The sequence below is a fragment of the Fringilla coelebs genome (assembly GCF_963513975.1).
Source record: "Fringilla coelebs genome assembly, chromosome: 11".
NCBI classification, from domain to species: domain Eukaryota; kingdom Metazoa; phylum Chordata; class Aves; order Passeriformes; family Fringillidae; genus Fringilla; species Fringilla coelebs.
The window spans coordinates 5,839,868-5,852,642 of NC_140037.1; the positions used below are offsets into that span (position 1 = coordinate 5,839,868).

Consider the following 12,775-nt stretch of genomic DNA (forward strand, 5'->3'; position numbering starts at 1 on the left):
AGATATCACCTATGTTAGACACTCTGTCTCTACTCTAAACCAATCCAAAAGTGCCACCATCACCCAGAAGTTGGAGGCTAAGAAGAAGAAGAAGGAAGGAAGGACAAGGCATGTCCAAATCCCTCCATCTTGCATCTGAACCCCCACTCTAAAAATCCCAAAATTCTACTTTTCTACCTTGTGACAAACTAACTATCATTCTACTTAAACTCTCACAGCTTGTAAATCTTTACATAAAGCTGGTAATTTTCTCCATGGGTTAAAGTCAAAGGCACAGGTGTCTTTGGCTTTGTGCCAAGGTCTCTGAGCCCCCTGCCAGGGGCTTGAGCCATCCAGGGCACCCAGAGGCATGTCCTGGGTCCCAGCAGGCCGGGGCTTTGTGGAGCTGGGAGCACACCTTGGGAATCCTGACTGCTCCCCACCCAGGCAGCATCCTGCAGGCTCAGCCACTGAGGCTGGGCTGGCTGTGAATCAAAGCTCCAGCCCTCTGCTCAGGAGGGATTTCAGCACAACTCCAGGTCTTTGAGGCTGTTGTGGCCTTGGCTTGGGAATGTCAGGAGTCCCTTCTGGGGGCAGGAGGCTGGGATTTGTGCGAGTATCTTAGGTTTGGCTCTTGGAGGGTGTTTATTGTTTGTGGCTGAGTGCTGCAGTGAGGGATCTGTGCTGACAGCCCCTGCCTGCCCCGAGCCCACAGCCCTGGCAGCTGCCCTGGCTCTGCTTGCTGAAGGTGCTGCTTGCCCTGGAGCAGTTCAAACTTGGACTTCCAGCCCCAGTCTCATCATTGATCTGAGTTAAAAGATGATGGCAAGTGGTTATTTGTAATTACTCTACATGAAAGATATGTCATGAGGCAAGGGGAGGCTGATGTGCCCCATCCACAGGAGGGCTTGGGGAGCAATTAGGGTGACATATGCTCCATCCCAACACCTCACACCTGCAGGGGCTCTGCTTCAGTGGGGTCCCTCTGCCTCCTTACCACCTTCCATTCTCTTCCTCACCGCTGCCAGGGTTTTACTCAGCTCTCCAGCCATGGCCCTGCCTTGTGGCTGCTGTTATTAATAGGAATGACATGGGCAATAATCAAAATAAGGTGGAAAATGAGATTAATGCCATCCCCTGGGCTCTGCTGCTGCAGCCTGGCTCGGGCCAGGTGATTTCCTATCTGCCAGGTGAGATCTGCTCAAGAAAATGGAAATCAATGAAAAACAGAACAAGCCAGTCCTAAGGAACCTTTCTGTCTGTACTGACTCTCCACATAACATATAGATAAATGAGAGATAGATAAAGCTTCCAACCGAGTGTGGCAGCCTTCCCAGAATCTGGGATATGGGAGACTCTCACTCCAATCAGCCTCTTTCAGCTGAAATCCAGTCATTAGTTAAATTCATCAAGGGGCTTGAAAGCAGAAAGGGAAATTCTTTGACTTGTGCTTAACCTTTGGGTGATTGCACCTCTTGAGAGAATGAGCAAATCAAGTGGAGCTGCCCTCCCCTGTGTTTGTGAATGAGCCGTGGGGCCATTCACTGAGATTGGGCATTATTCACTTTGTATAATTCCTGACGAGAGGTTTAAAAATAAACACACCATCAAAGGGACTCTGGGGAGATTATGCAAGAGCAGGAGTGCAGCAGGATGGGCTGGGGGATGTTCTGTGCTCTGCTCCATCAGCTGAGCAGCCCTGTCCTGGCTGGGTGTGAGACTGAAACCTGGCATGCGCTGCTCCCCTCCTCACTCCGTGGGCATGGCTGTGCTGGGAATTGATGGCAGTGAGTCCCAGCAGAGCTGGGGCGGCTCTGGGAGGTCCCAGCAGGCTCCCAGCCCCAGCAGCCTGTGCTGTGTTCTGCCACTGAGGCAGTGTGAGGTGCCTCCCCTCTGGGATCACCGGGAGCAGAGCCCTGCTCTCCCTTGGCTGGGCTCTGCAGCTCTGCCGGGTCCTGTCCTTCCCCCCAGCAGTGATTTCTTTGAACACCCTCTGTGTATCCTTCTTTGAAGCTGTTTTGGCTGCCTCCATTGTGGAAGGGCTGGTGAACACAGTGTGGGAAATGCTATTGTGGTTTTACAGGGCTTTTATGTTGTCTGAACAAAGGGCAGCTCTGTACAAGAACAATTTGAGCAAATGGCATCCACTCACCACATTTCTCCCTCCTCCCCTCACAGCCTGCTCCTATTCCTGCATCCTGCTCCCGTGGAGGAGGACACAGTTTATGTAACACAGATTTGAAAGGGAACTACCCAGAGCTCTCATTTTTTACTGTTACAACTCTACTGATGCAGTAATAAATGATCTAATAGAGAAACACTTCCCTGCCTTAAAAATTATTCATATTCCTGGAGACCACAGTGCTGGAAACTTTGAGGTCCTTGAAGTTTTCTAAGGAGATGGTGAATGATGATAGATTTATTTAGAGTTTTTTGTGAATGTGGCTCTTCATAGAGTGCATTTTGGATTCTTGAGAAGCTCTGTGCTGAAAAGGATCTTGGAATCTTGTGGGCTTGCAGTGATTATTTATCCCTGAAAGAGGAATGGACAGGTGAGAATGGTTTGAATGGCCCTTCTGTGCACATTTCAGTCTCCATGGACCACTAAGCCCCTGATTTCTTCTTCAGGCTGGCCCTTAAGAAGCCAGTAAGTGTTGATGTGTTGGGAATATTCAGCAAAATGTTGCAGCAGTGGCTGATTTCACTCAAAGATGTTTAATCTTTGACTGCCTCACTGCAGGCAGGGGCTGAGGTGGAGCAGATGTTCTTGTCCAATTGTGCATCCTGGCTTGGGAAGTGAGCAGAGCCAGGGAAAATGAAGCAGATTGGAGGCAGAGGCTCACCCATTCCCCAGAATAATTTTCCAGTTGGTCCTGTCATGTGGAGCTGGAGCGAAGTCCCTCTGCAGGGGCACAACTGGGTCATGGCTCAGAGATTTAAACCCTGCAGTGGCCTGGGAGGAGTTGTAACCCCTGGCTCAGAGGCCACTCTGTAAATGTGCTTTGGGAAGCCATCCTAGGTGGTGTTCCTGGGCTTTTTTCATCAGGATCTGCCGTGGATACAGGCTGGGAGAGACATTGCCCTGCCCTTCCTCTCCTTTGGCTCGTGTGGATTCGCTCCAGACCTGCTGCAGTGACAGGGTGAGACAGATCCCACCAGCTCCTGGAACAGGGAGCTGTTCCTGTTACTCCTTTTATTCTTTATTTTCCGACTTACTTTGATGGGGACCTTTATCTGATCTTGATAAAGGTGCCACAAAGGCATGGCCAGAAGAGAAAGCTGTAAAATCTGGAGTCAAACTCCCACTTTTGAGCACCTCCTTTTTATTCCTTGGAAGCTCCTGTGTGGCACTGATGACATCTTGAAGCCCTTTGGCTTTGGAAAGTGCAAGGAGAGAGGGAGGCAGTGGGATCTTGGGCCAGATCCTTTCTGAGCTCTCCCAGCACTGGTGAGTTCAGCATCCCTGGCACGAGCTGTCAGAGGTGGGGCCTTGCAGAATCCCCTGAAAACCTTTTTTACTGTTTGTTGTTGATGTCATTTTATTTTGGCAGCACCTCTAATGTAATTCTGCATTTCCAGTGGCCACGTTCCATCCTGGAAATGCCAGCAGACAGGAAGAGAGAGCAAAATCCTGCCAGCCCTTCAGCAGGAATGGTTTCCTTCCTTTCCTCTGGCTTTGCTGTTGTAAAGCACTCACCTGTGGTGCTGGGAGTGAGGGAGCTTCTCTAGGGGGAGGGTTTGTGACTGAGTTCTCGGAGGTTTGCTGTGGGAACCTCTGGGGGGAATCCCTGGGAAGGCTGAGCTGGTGCTGGTGGTTCAGGGATCATCCCCCCTGTCCTTAGGGTGGTTAAGCTGTGCATGGAGTTAGACAGAGCCTTGTCTTTTTGCCCTTTTTCTCTTCCTCATTAAATTCATTTTTTTAGCGCTGCTGGGCTGTGGGAGTGCCCCCTCCTCTCTGTGCCCTGGTGTTTGTTGGGCAGTGCCTGGTGCCCAGCCCACACAACATCCCAAGGGTTCATCTTCTCTTCTGCCCCCTGAGAAAGTTTTTCCTCCACCCCACAAAGTGCTCTGCAGGCTCCTGTAGAGCAGCAATCATTATTCTCAGGCCTGTGGTTCCCAAATGCTCCTGGGCATTGCTGCACTCATGTTACCAGGTGAAAAAGCATTGAGGAATTTGCTCCTTGGGCTCTTTACTTTGAGCAAAGAACTGACAAGAATAATTGATTTTAATAGGAAGTAGGACTCCCACCTGGCAGACAGGCAGTGTGCAGGGGATGTCACACTGAATGTCCTTGTCACCTGCTGCATTTCTTCTCACTGCTTCTCCTTTCCTATGGGTAGGACACTTCCCCAAATATCTAAGTTCTAATATTTGTAAATTTACAAGGCCAAGATTTTGTGGATTCCTCTGGTGGGCACAGAGAGCATAAATTTATTTCCACCAAGCTTCACCCTTCAGAAACTTGTTCTGTCTGGGAGAGTGTGCTTTAAAATGTCACTATTCCTATAGTGATAATTATTCTTAAATTCTGTCCTTTGGTTTTGGCAATGGCCAGGTCGCAGATGGGGTGAACATTAAGATGTGGGAAATGCAAACTTGATCCTCAACCAGTTAAACACAGAGTGAATTGTAGGGCATGATTCACCTGGCTGGAAGGTAGATTGCTGAAATAGCCAGGATGAATCACGCTCCAGATGTGCCTCTTTCTCTTCACTGGCTATCAGGGAGTCCAGATGACTCCCTCAGCTGCAGCGTGGGAGAACCTGACTTTATGGCAGAGAAGTTCTTTCCAAGGTCTTTGGCTGAATATCTCTGACCACAGCACTAAGCTCAGCCTTGAAGCCAAGAGACGTGAACTTTCTGGAGTGAAGAGCTCCTGTGTTGAATTCTCTGAGAAAATAATATTTCATGCTGACCTTTCTCCAGTTTGTCATCTCCTGCTGCTGCAGATGTCAGGTTCTGTCTCCATAACCCTGCCCTGAGAGAGCTGGATGGCTCCATGGATGCAGCAAGATGTCTTGCAAGATAAATTAAACTGGATCTTTTCATTTGAGGCCCTGACATTCTCTCAATGGGCTCAGCACGTGGCATGGCTGGAGCTCCAGTTCTCGCCGTCCTTTTGGTACAGGCTGAGCTGGATTTGTGTTCCAAAAGGGCAAGGCTTGCTTGCAGGATTCCTGGGATGTGGATCCCTTCTGGAGCTGAGAGCAAGGGCCAGGGGCTGGGCAGGACCAGCCCCTGCTGGCACTGATCACTGAGAACCAAGGAGTTGGAGCCTTTCTCCTTGAGATGAAGAACACCTTGCAAAGCCCCCCCTGACATCCTCTGAAAGCTCCTGACATCCTCTGAAAGCACCTTCCAGGCCTGTGTGTTAACAGCACAAAAGGGCAGAGGTGTCCCTCTGTCTGTCCCTCTGTGTCCCTCTGCAGTCCCTGCCTGCTCCTCAGAGCTGGGATTTGTGCCTCGGGCTCAGGAATGCATTTTTGCATAGTAGGCTGGGAGGGTTTGAAGCACAGTCCCTCTGAAGTTTGGGCTCAGTGACGTTTCTGTGGCAGTTTGTGCCCAGAACTGGCTGTGTGTGAAGTGACAGCAGAATCTCTGTCAGCTGAAGCAGAAGCAGCAGGAACACGGCTCCTGCGTAATAGCTCTGTTCCTGGTTCCTCATCAGTGCAAGAGGGACTGAAATACCCAATGGCATTAACAAAAAGAACAAGTGTCAGGCCAACCCCGTTCATTTTTTGACAAGAAAACTGATTTTGCAGCCAAAGAGAACGTACTCTACAGCATTTACTGAGGGGAGCTGAGTGCAGGATCCCTGTGAGCCACGGGTGGGAGGTGGCCGTGGGGAAAGGGGAACACGTGAGGCATTACTGGGAGATCTCTGTGACACTGGAATAAATATTTCATACTGTTCCACAAATCTCTGGTAAGGTCCCTTTGGGAATAGTATTTGCAATTCTGGTCATCTGTGTTCCAGAAGAATGCAGGCAGGGTATGTGGAAGCCTGAAAGGGCTGGTGAAATGCCTGGGGGAGGGAAAAGCTGGGGGCTGGAAGGGCAGAACTTCCTTACCTGGGAAACCAAACCTGTGTCCATAAATATGGCAGCACTTTTGGTGAAGGAGAAGAGCTCAGTCCCGGCAGAAGAACAGATAAATGGCACCCTGTCTCAAATGTATCAAATGTGGGGTTTCTTCAGCTCTGCAGTCTCATCTCCTCCAGATCTGTCTGGGGGTCTCTGTGCTTTAAACTGATCCTTATTCATGAGAGCATCCAGGAACCCTGCCTGGGAGCAGAGCAAGGGGCTGTGAGGAGGTGCTGAAACACCTCTGGGCATCCAGCTGTTGCACTGGGGTCAGAAATCAGTCTCTATATAACTGGTACTTCTCCAGATGTGGCTGCCCTGCTTTGCTGAGCCCAGCTCTGGGTGAGCTGGGGCTCCACCACCATCTGACTGCAGCTGCTGCTGGTTTGGGTGGGACCAGCTCCCTCCAGCTTGTCTCAAAAGCCCAGATGTGGGATGAGCCCTCAGTGAAGCAGGAGGTGCCCACGAGTTCAGCCATCCCCTGAGGGCTTGTTCTGTGCCTTGGTTTTCTGCCTGGCCCCAGGACCTTGTGAGGCTTGTGTGGACAGTCCCCTGTTGGACACACAAAGGGGACAAAGGTTTCTTCTACGGCTGATTTTGAATCAGAAGGGACAGTTTATCAAAGTGGAAGTGGGAGGAGCACAGCTTTACTTTGCTGCCCACTGACTGGATCTGTCTGGGTTTTGAGGATGAAAGGCACTGCCAGGTTAAGCCTTGTAGGTCTTTCTGCTTTGTGTGATTGACTCCACAACTGCAGGGCTGGGACTGCAGCTCCAGCTGTCCCAAAGCCAAGGAGATCAGAGTTGTAAAGGAGAGCCAGTCCAAGGCAAATGGTGAATCTGGCCCTTTAATCTGTTGACTGGATTGTCTGGATGACTTCAGTGTTCTCTGTTGATGCTGAGAACCTGGAGCTGTGCTGGAAGGTCTCCTTCAGGTTCTCACTGTGCAGCCAGTGATTAACAGAGGTTTGGGCATGCCAGACTTGCATTAAGAGCTTCTCCACTTGCTCACCCACAGCGAGGGGTTATTGTCTGTGTTCCCTGTGTTCCTCCCCCAGCTGAGGGGACACTGTGGCTCTCAGAGCCTCACCACAGCAAGATCTGGAACGGCCACAGGGTTGAGCTCTGGCCCTGGACTGGAGGCAGCCCAAGTCCATGGTCAGGGTGTCTCAGTAGCAGAATTGAGGAACCCAGGATGGCTGTGACAGGCTGATTAGCACATGGGGAAAATCTGTGTTTGCTGGGGCAGCCTCAGAGCTCAGCACAGAATGCCTGCAGTGGGCAACACATAAACACAATTTCTATTGCTCTGTTAAAAGCACCCAGCTGTCAGTCAGAGGGGCAGGGGGTGTCCTGGGTGGGGATGGATGGATGGCTGGTGGTGTGGAAGGCACCAGTGCTGGGATGTTCCCTCCTGCCAGCACCGAGCAGGAGTTTCATGGCTGTCACAGAGGAGACCTGGGCTGTGCTGGTGCGCTTCTGCAGCTCCATGAGCTCCACAGAAATGTTCCTGAGCTCCTGTCACACCCCAGCCTGGCCCCATCCAGTGCCCAGGGTACATGACATGCTCCATGCAGCCTGTCCCCACGAGCAGGAGCAGCAGGATTGCCCTGGGCTGTGCTGCAGGCCAGGGATGGGGCAGGTCAGCAGCGTGTCACAAGTGAGGGGTGTCAGTACATCACCAGCACTAAAACAGGCAGCCTCCAGTTTCAAAAACCCCTTCTAAATACGTGCACTAACTTTGCTTGGATCTGCATGGAAACTCTCTGACATTTCAACCAAAGTGAAAATTCCTCTGTGGGACACCATGGCTTGTTTTTGCTGGTTTTGGGAAATGCACATTGGTCAGTGGAGTTGTCCCTGACAGATGTGCCTGCAGGGAGGGGGAGGGGAGGTGCCAGGCCCTGGGGGACACGGGACACAGCACCTGGAGCTTGCCTGGCACGGTTGGCAGTGGGGAGGGCAGGGCAGGGCAGGGCAGGGCAGGGTGGAGCTGCCATGGAGATGTGGTTTGGCTGTGAGCTGTGCTGCTGTGCTGCTGTGCTGCTGTGCATGTGAGGGGCTGGGGCTGTGGCTGTGCCCTGACTGTGCCTTTCTCTCCCCAAGCTGATCAGTGGTGGTTCCATTGTCAGTGCTGAGGCAGTATGGGATCACGTCACCATGGCCAACCGGGAGTTGGCATTTAAAGCAGGAGACGTCATCAAGGTCCTGGATGCTTCCAACAAGGACTGGTGGTGGGGTCAGATCGACGATGAGGAAGGATGGTTTCCCGCCAGCTTCGTGAGGGTGAGTGATTCTCTGCTTGTTACTGCCCTAAGGGATCCCTGCCCATGCTCAGGACATCAAGAACTGAGCTCTCACTCAGTTTTTACTGTGTTTGTTCTCACTGATGCTGATTCCCACTTCTTTGCCTGTTTTCTGTCCAAAAAATGGGCAGCAAAGAAGGTTTCTGCTTGCTGCTGCCTCCCCAACACACAATTGTTTCCCCTCTGGTGCAGCTCTTGTGTCTCCCCCAGCTCTGGCCAGTGCCAAGAGGGAGAGATCCATGACTGGAACTGGAGCTGGGCTGCCCAAAAAAGTTCACGCTGTTAATCTGGCTTGGGATAACAAATGGTGTTTGGTATTTTGGGATTTGGGTATTTTGGGATAACAAATTGTGTTTGGTATTTTGAGTCTGACCCTGCAGCCAATGGTGGCAGCAAGTCTGGAAAATGGATTTGTGTCATGTGTGATTGAGGTGAAAACCTTCTTGCAGAAACATTCTCACCTGTGCCACTAACACATCTCCTCTGGGCCGCAGCTGGAAAGGCTGAACAGAACAATCTCATTTTGTTTGCTTAATTTAAACACTGAAATATTCTGGGCCAGTTTAACCTCTCAGTGCACTGACCACTGCTGATTTTTTTGTGATTCTAGGGATAAGCTTTAACAGCCCTTTGGTCTGGTGTCACAAACAAACTGTCTGCAGGAGGTTTAAGAATAGTCTGGAAAACATTGTCCTGTTTTTTAAAAACACACCAGAAAAACAAATGAGCCAGTGTCTGTAGGATGGATCATGGTCTTGGCTGAACTCCCCATCTCTCCCTACACTTTCCAAAGGCTGGGAGGATGGTTTTAGAAACTGGGGAACAAAGGGGAGGGGAATCAGTGAGTCTCAGACAAATGTCTGGAACAAATCCTGGATCCTCATCCTTGGTGCTGAGGGTCACAACAGCCTGACCAGGCAGGTTTCTTGCCTGTTCTGTCCAGTATCCCAGTGAGAGCAATCCTTCATCAGCTCTGCAAGAGGCTGGCTTGGCTGTTCCATCTGGGAGTCACTTGTTGAGGGCAGGCAGGGACCAGCTGCCCTTTCCCCTCCCAGAGAGGAGCAATGCCTGCCTCTGCTGCCTTAGTGAGAATTATTATTTAAAAACAACACCTCTGGCCCATTTTGGCTGCAGGTCTTGAAGGGAGGCTGGAGGGAAAGATTTGCCCCTCAGGTTTCCAAAGCAGCTGAATAAGGAATGAAAGAACTGCAAGAAGAGCAGATGATCACTCACATCATGAGCAGGCTGCGTTTTTCTCTGTTGTACTTTGAGCCCTGCTTTTTTAAGATGATGCCAGAAAACTGCCTGATTTAGCCTGGGTGGTTCTAGTTTTACTTGCAAAATAATTGCTTTTCTTTATATCTGTATTTCTCTTCTGCAAGCACAGAAGGAAAAGGGAACAATATGTTGCATAGAATATGAATAGCATTCAAGTGAGGGATGTCAGACAGACCAGACAGGTATGAAGCCAAATAGGATTAATTTCAGGATATTTCAGACTTCAGGCCTCTTGTAGGTACTAACAGGAGTGCAGGAGAAGATCACTGCACAGTTGGGCTCGTCTCAAAGTCCTTTGAATCACTTCTGAGGACAAAACTGGGCTGGGAACCCAGTTTGCAATGAGCTGTCTGACGCTTCTTGCTCTCCAGCCAGATCATCTGAAAACCTTTGGCAAAGCATTTGGCACTCATGAAATCTCATAGCAGGGAACTTCACATTTGCAAGTGGAGAGGAAAACAGGAACCTGCTGATTCCCTTGGCCTCCTTTACATGACAGCCAGGGGTGGCAAACAAAAAGGCTCCTGAATTCCCTGCACACACAACAATTGTTGTCTCCCTGCTCACACCTGCACGAATCCTCTTGGTAGCTTGGGACTTGGATAGAAGGAAGGTGGGGAGAGGAAACCACAGAGGTTTGGGAGCTTTTAAGGAGAGACTGGATGGATAAAGCAATGTCTTTTTTTGGGGAGAAGAGATAACACAGCATAGGAGAAGTAAGATTTGGAGCCAGCAGGGAATGATGGATGGTTTCTGCAGGGAGCTGCTGTGCTCAGGGAGAAGGTCATGAACACCCCTAAGTCAGAAGGGTGGCTAAGAACTCCAGAACTAAATTTAAGACCCAGCAACAAGCTGGGTTTAGACAGGTGAAGGTGTCTTGGTGTATTTTAGTGCCTGTTCTGAGCACACTGGACACCCACAGGGCACAGCTGTGGTGGCTGCACGGTGTCTTTGAACATCCTGTCAACTTCCAGCGGTCTGACAGGTTGGGAGGTGCAGCTGAGAAAAACCAGCAGGAATTCCAAGCAGGATTTCACATTCTTGTGATGGAAATGCCACTTTTTCCCCCTCTGTGGATGGCAGAGCCTTGGGCTGTCTGTACATCGTGGGCTACAGATGAGTTTTTGCATAACCAGCACATTGACACTGGCTCAGAAAACAGGCTGAGTGTTGGGAGGGAGGGATTTACAGCACAGAATAGCAGTCCAGGGCTGCCCATGGACCCATTGTTGTACCTTGAGATCTCCTTCAAAAAGCACAGCAAGCCTCAAAACAAAGTTTTGATTGCAGAGCTCCTCATCAAGGCTCCAAAACAGCCCAGGTGAGACACTCCAAACACAGGAAATCAAATGGCTTAATGTTCAGGCTCTGACATATTTCCACTGCAAGAGAAATAAAAAGAGTAAAGCTTATGGATGCTGTGCAGTGGAATCTCTCCTCAGAGACATGGCAGAGTGCCCCTGTCTTGGGCAGAGAGGGGATTTATTCCTGTGTAAAGCTCTCCTTAGTCTCTTTGGATACCAGACTGAGCTTGCAGAATATATTTCTTCTCACCTCAGCAATGCTGAGTCTCCCTTCCTTATGTTACTAAGCCAAAGTAAAGAGCAAAACTGGGGCTGAGGAGCTTTTACTGCAGCTTCTTGTAGTGCCTGGTGACTGAAGAAGGGAAGAAATGGTCCTGCCAAGGAGCAAGGAGGGGCTATAAAATCCTCATGGTCTCCTCTTCCAGGGGAAGGTGCAGGGGTGGAGAAGTGCAGGGGTGGCAGTGCTCCATGTTCTCTCTCACCACTGCCTTGGTTCCCCCAAGTGTTGTAATTTTAGATTGATTTTCCTGCTGAAAAGCTGCCTTTGACCCACTTTATTTTCTGCTGAAGGAGAAGTGCTGGATAAATTGGAGTGAGCTTTTAAGGCACTGTGGAGCAGGAGACTCTGAACCCAGAGCCTGGTCCCAGTGCCTGGCAGCTCGTGCTTTACTGGGCAGGTGGGTTTAGCTTTTAGCTGTGCCTGCTCTCTGTTGCTGCCCCATCTGCTTCTTTTTGCCTCTAAAATCTGATTGTATCTTGTTGAGCTCATCACTCCCCTGCTTTCCCCCACTGCAGCCCTTGCATTAGCATTCCCTCAGAGCCAGGGGCGTCAGATTTCCCAAAGAAAGAGGATGGAGCTGCAGTCAGAGCCTTCTAAAGGAGATTTGATTCTCCTGTGGCAAATCCAGCTCCCAAATAGCTGTGCTGGAGGTAGGGCCCAGCATGGGCAGCACTGCTGGGGACGGGCTGAGCTGCAGAGTTTGAGGTTCCTAAAGGCAAGGAGCACCCCAGGGCTCCCTGTGCCACCTGCAGCCCAGACAGGCCCCCAAAGGGTCACACCCTGGCACTGTGCCCTTCCCTGGACAAGCTGGCTTGGAGGGGCAAGGACGGAGTTTGGAGGCCTTTCTGTGAGTCAGGCAAAGCAGGCAGGAATCTCCACAGCCCCTCCAGAGCCCCTTCCCTGGGCCTGCCCTTCCTCAGCCTGGCAGGGCTCTGAGTGAGCTCTGACCTCCTGCTCTTCCCACCTGTGTGCCAGCAGGGGGCTGAGCCCTAATTCCCAGGGTTCTGATGGATGGATGGATGGATGGATGGATGGATGGATGGATGGATGGATGGATGGATGGATGGATGGATGGATGGATGGATGGATGGAGCACATGCAGTTTGCTGCAGTGTCCAAGCAGCTTTTGGTCCCTGCTGGAGCTGCAGCCCCTGGGAATGTGCATTTGGGTTGCAGGGAGCAGGAGGGAGCACAGGGCCTGTTCTCTGGAGCTGTTCTTGTTCACCTCTCAGGGATCCAGAGCCTGAAGCTGTCCCTGCAGGATCCCCTGCTTTCTCCATCCCCAGAAATGACTAAAAGGTTTTTCTCATCTTGAGTAAAGGGAATTTCTGAGGCTGGGAATGAGAATTTTAGAGAGGAGAAGAAGAGCTGAAGAGGCTTTGCTAAAGCTGGGGGGAGTTGGAGGGAGGAAAGAGGAGAGAGCCTGTGGGCTGGAAGGTGTGGAGGTCACTGAGACTGGAGCCAGATTACTGAGGGAGAAATTCAGGCTGGGAAAGAAAAGAGGGGTAGGACCAGGGGAGGGGAGCACCTTGCTTCAGCTGCCTT

At 50.8% G+C, this 12,775-nt stretch overlaps 1 protein-coding gene across 4 annotated transcripts in view; it reads left to right on the top strand.

Annotated features, from left to right (window-relative positions):
* ARHGEF9 (Cdc42 guanine nucleotide exchange factor 9) overlaps positions 1 to 12,775 on the top strand; it is a 206,685-nt gene that overhangs the window by 131,243 nt on the left and 62,667 nt on the right. For all 4 annotated transcript variants that reach the window (XM_084213198.1, XM_084213201.1, XM_084213199.1 and 1 more), the window contains exon 5: positions 8,169 to 8,348. In XM_084213198.1, the coding sequence (XP_084069324.1) occupies positions 8,169 to 8,348 (180 nt within the window). The remainder of the gene's footprint in view (positions 1 to 8,168; positions 8,349 to 12,775) is intronic.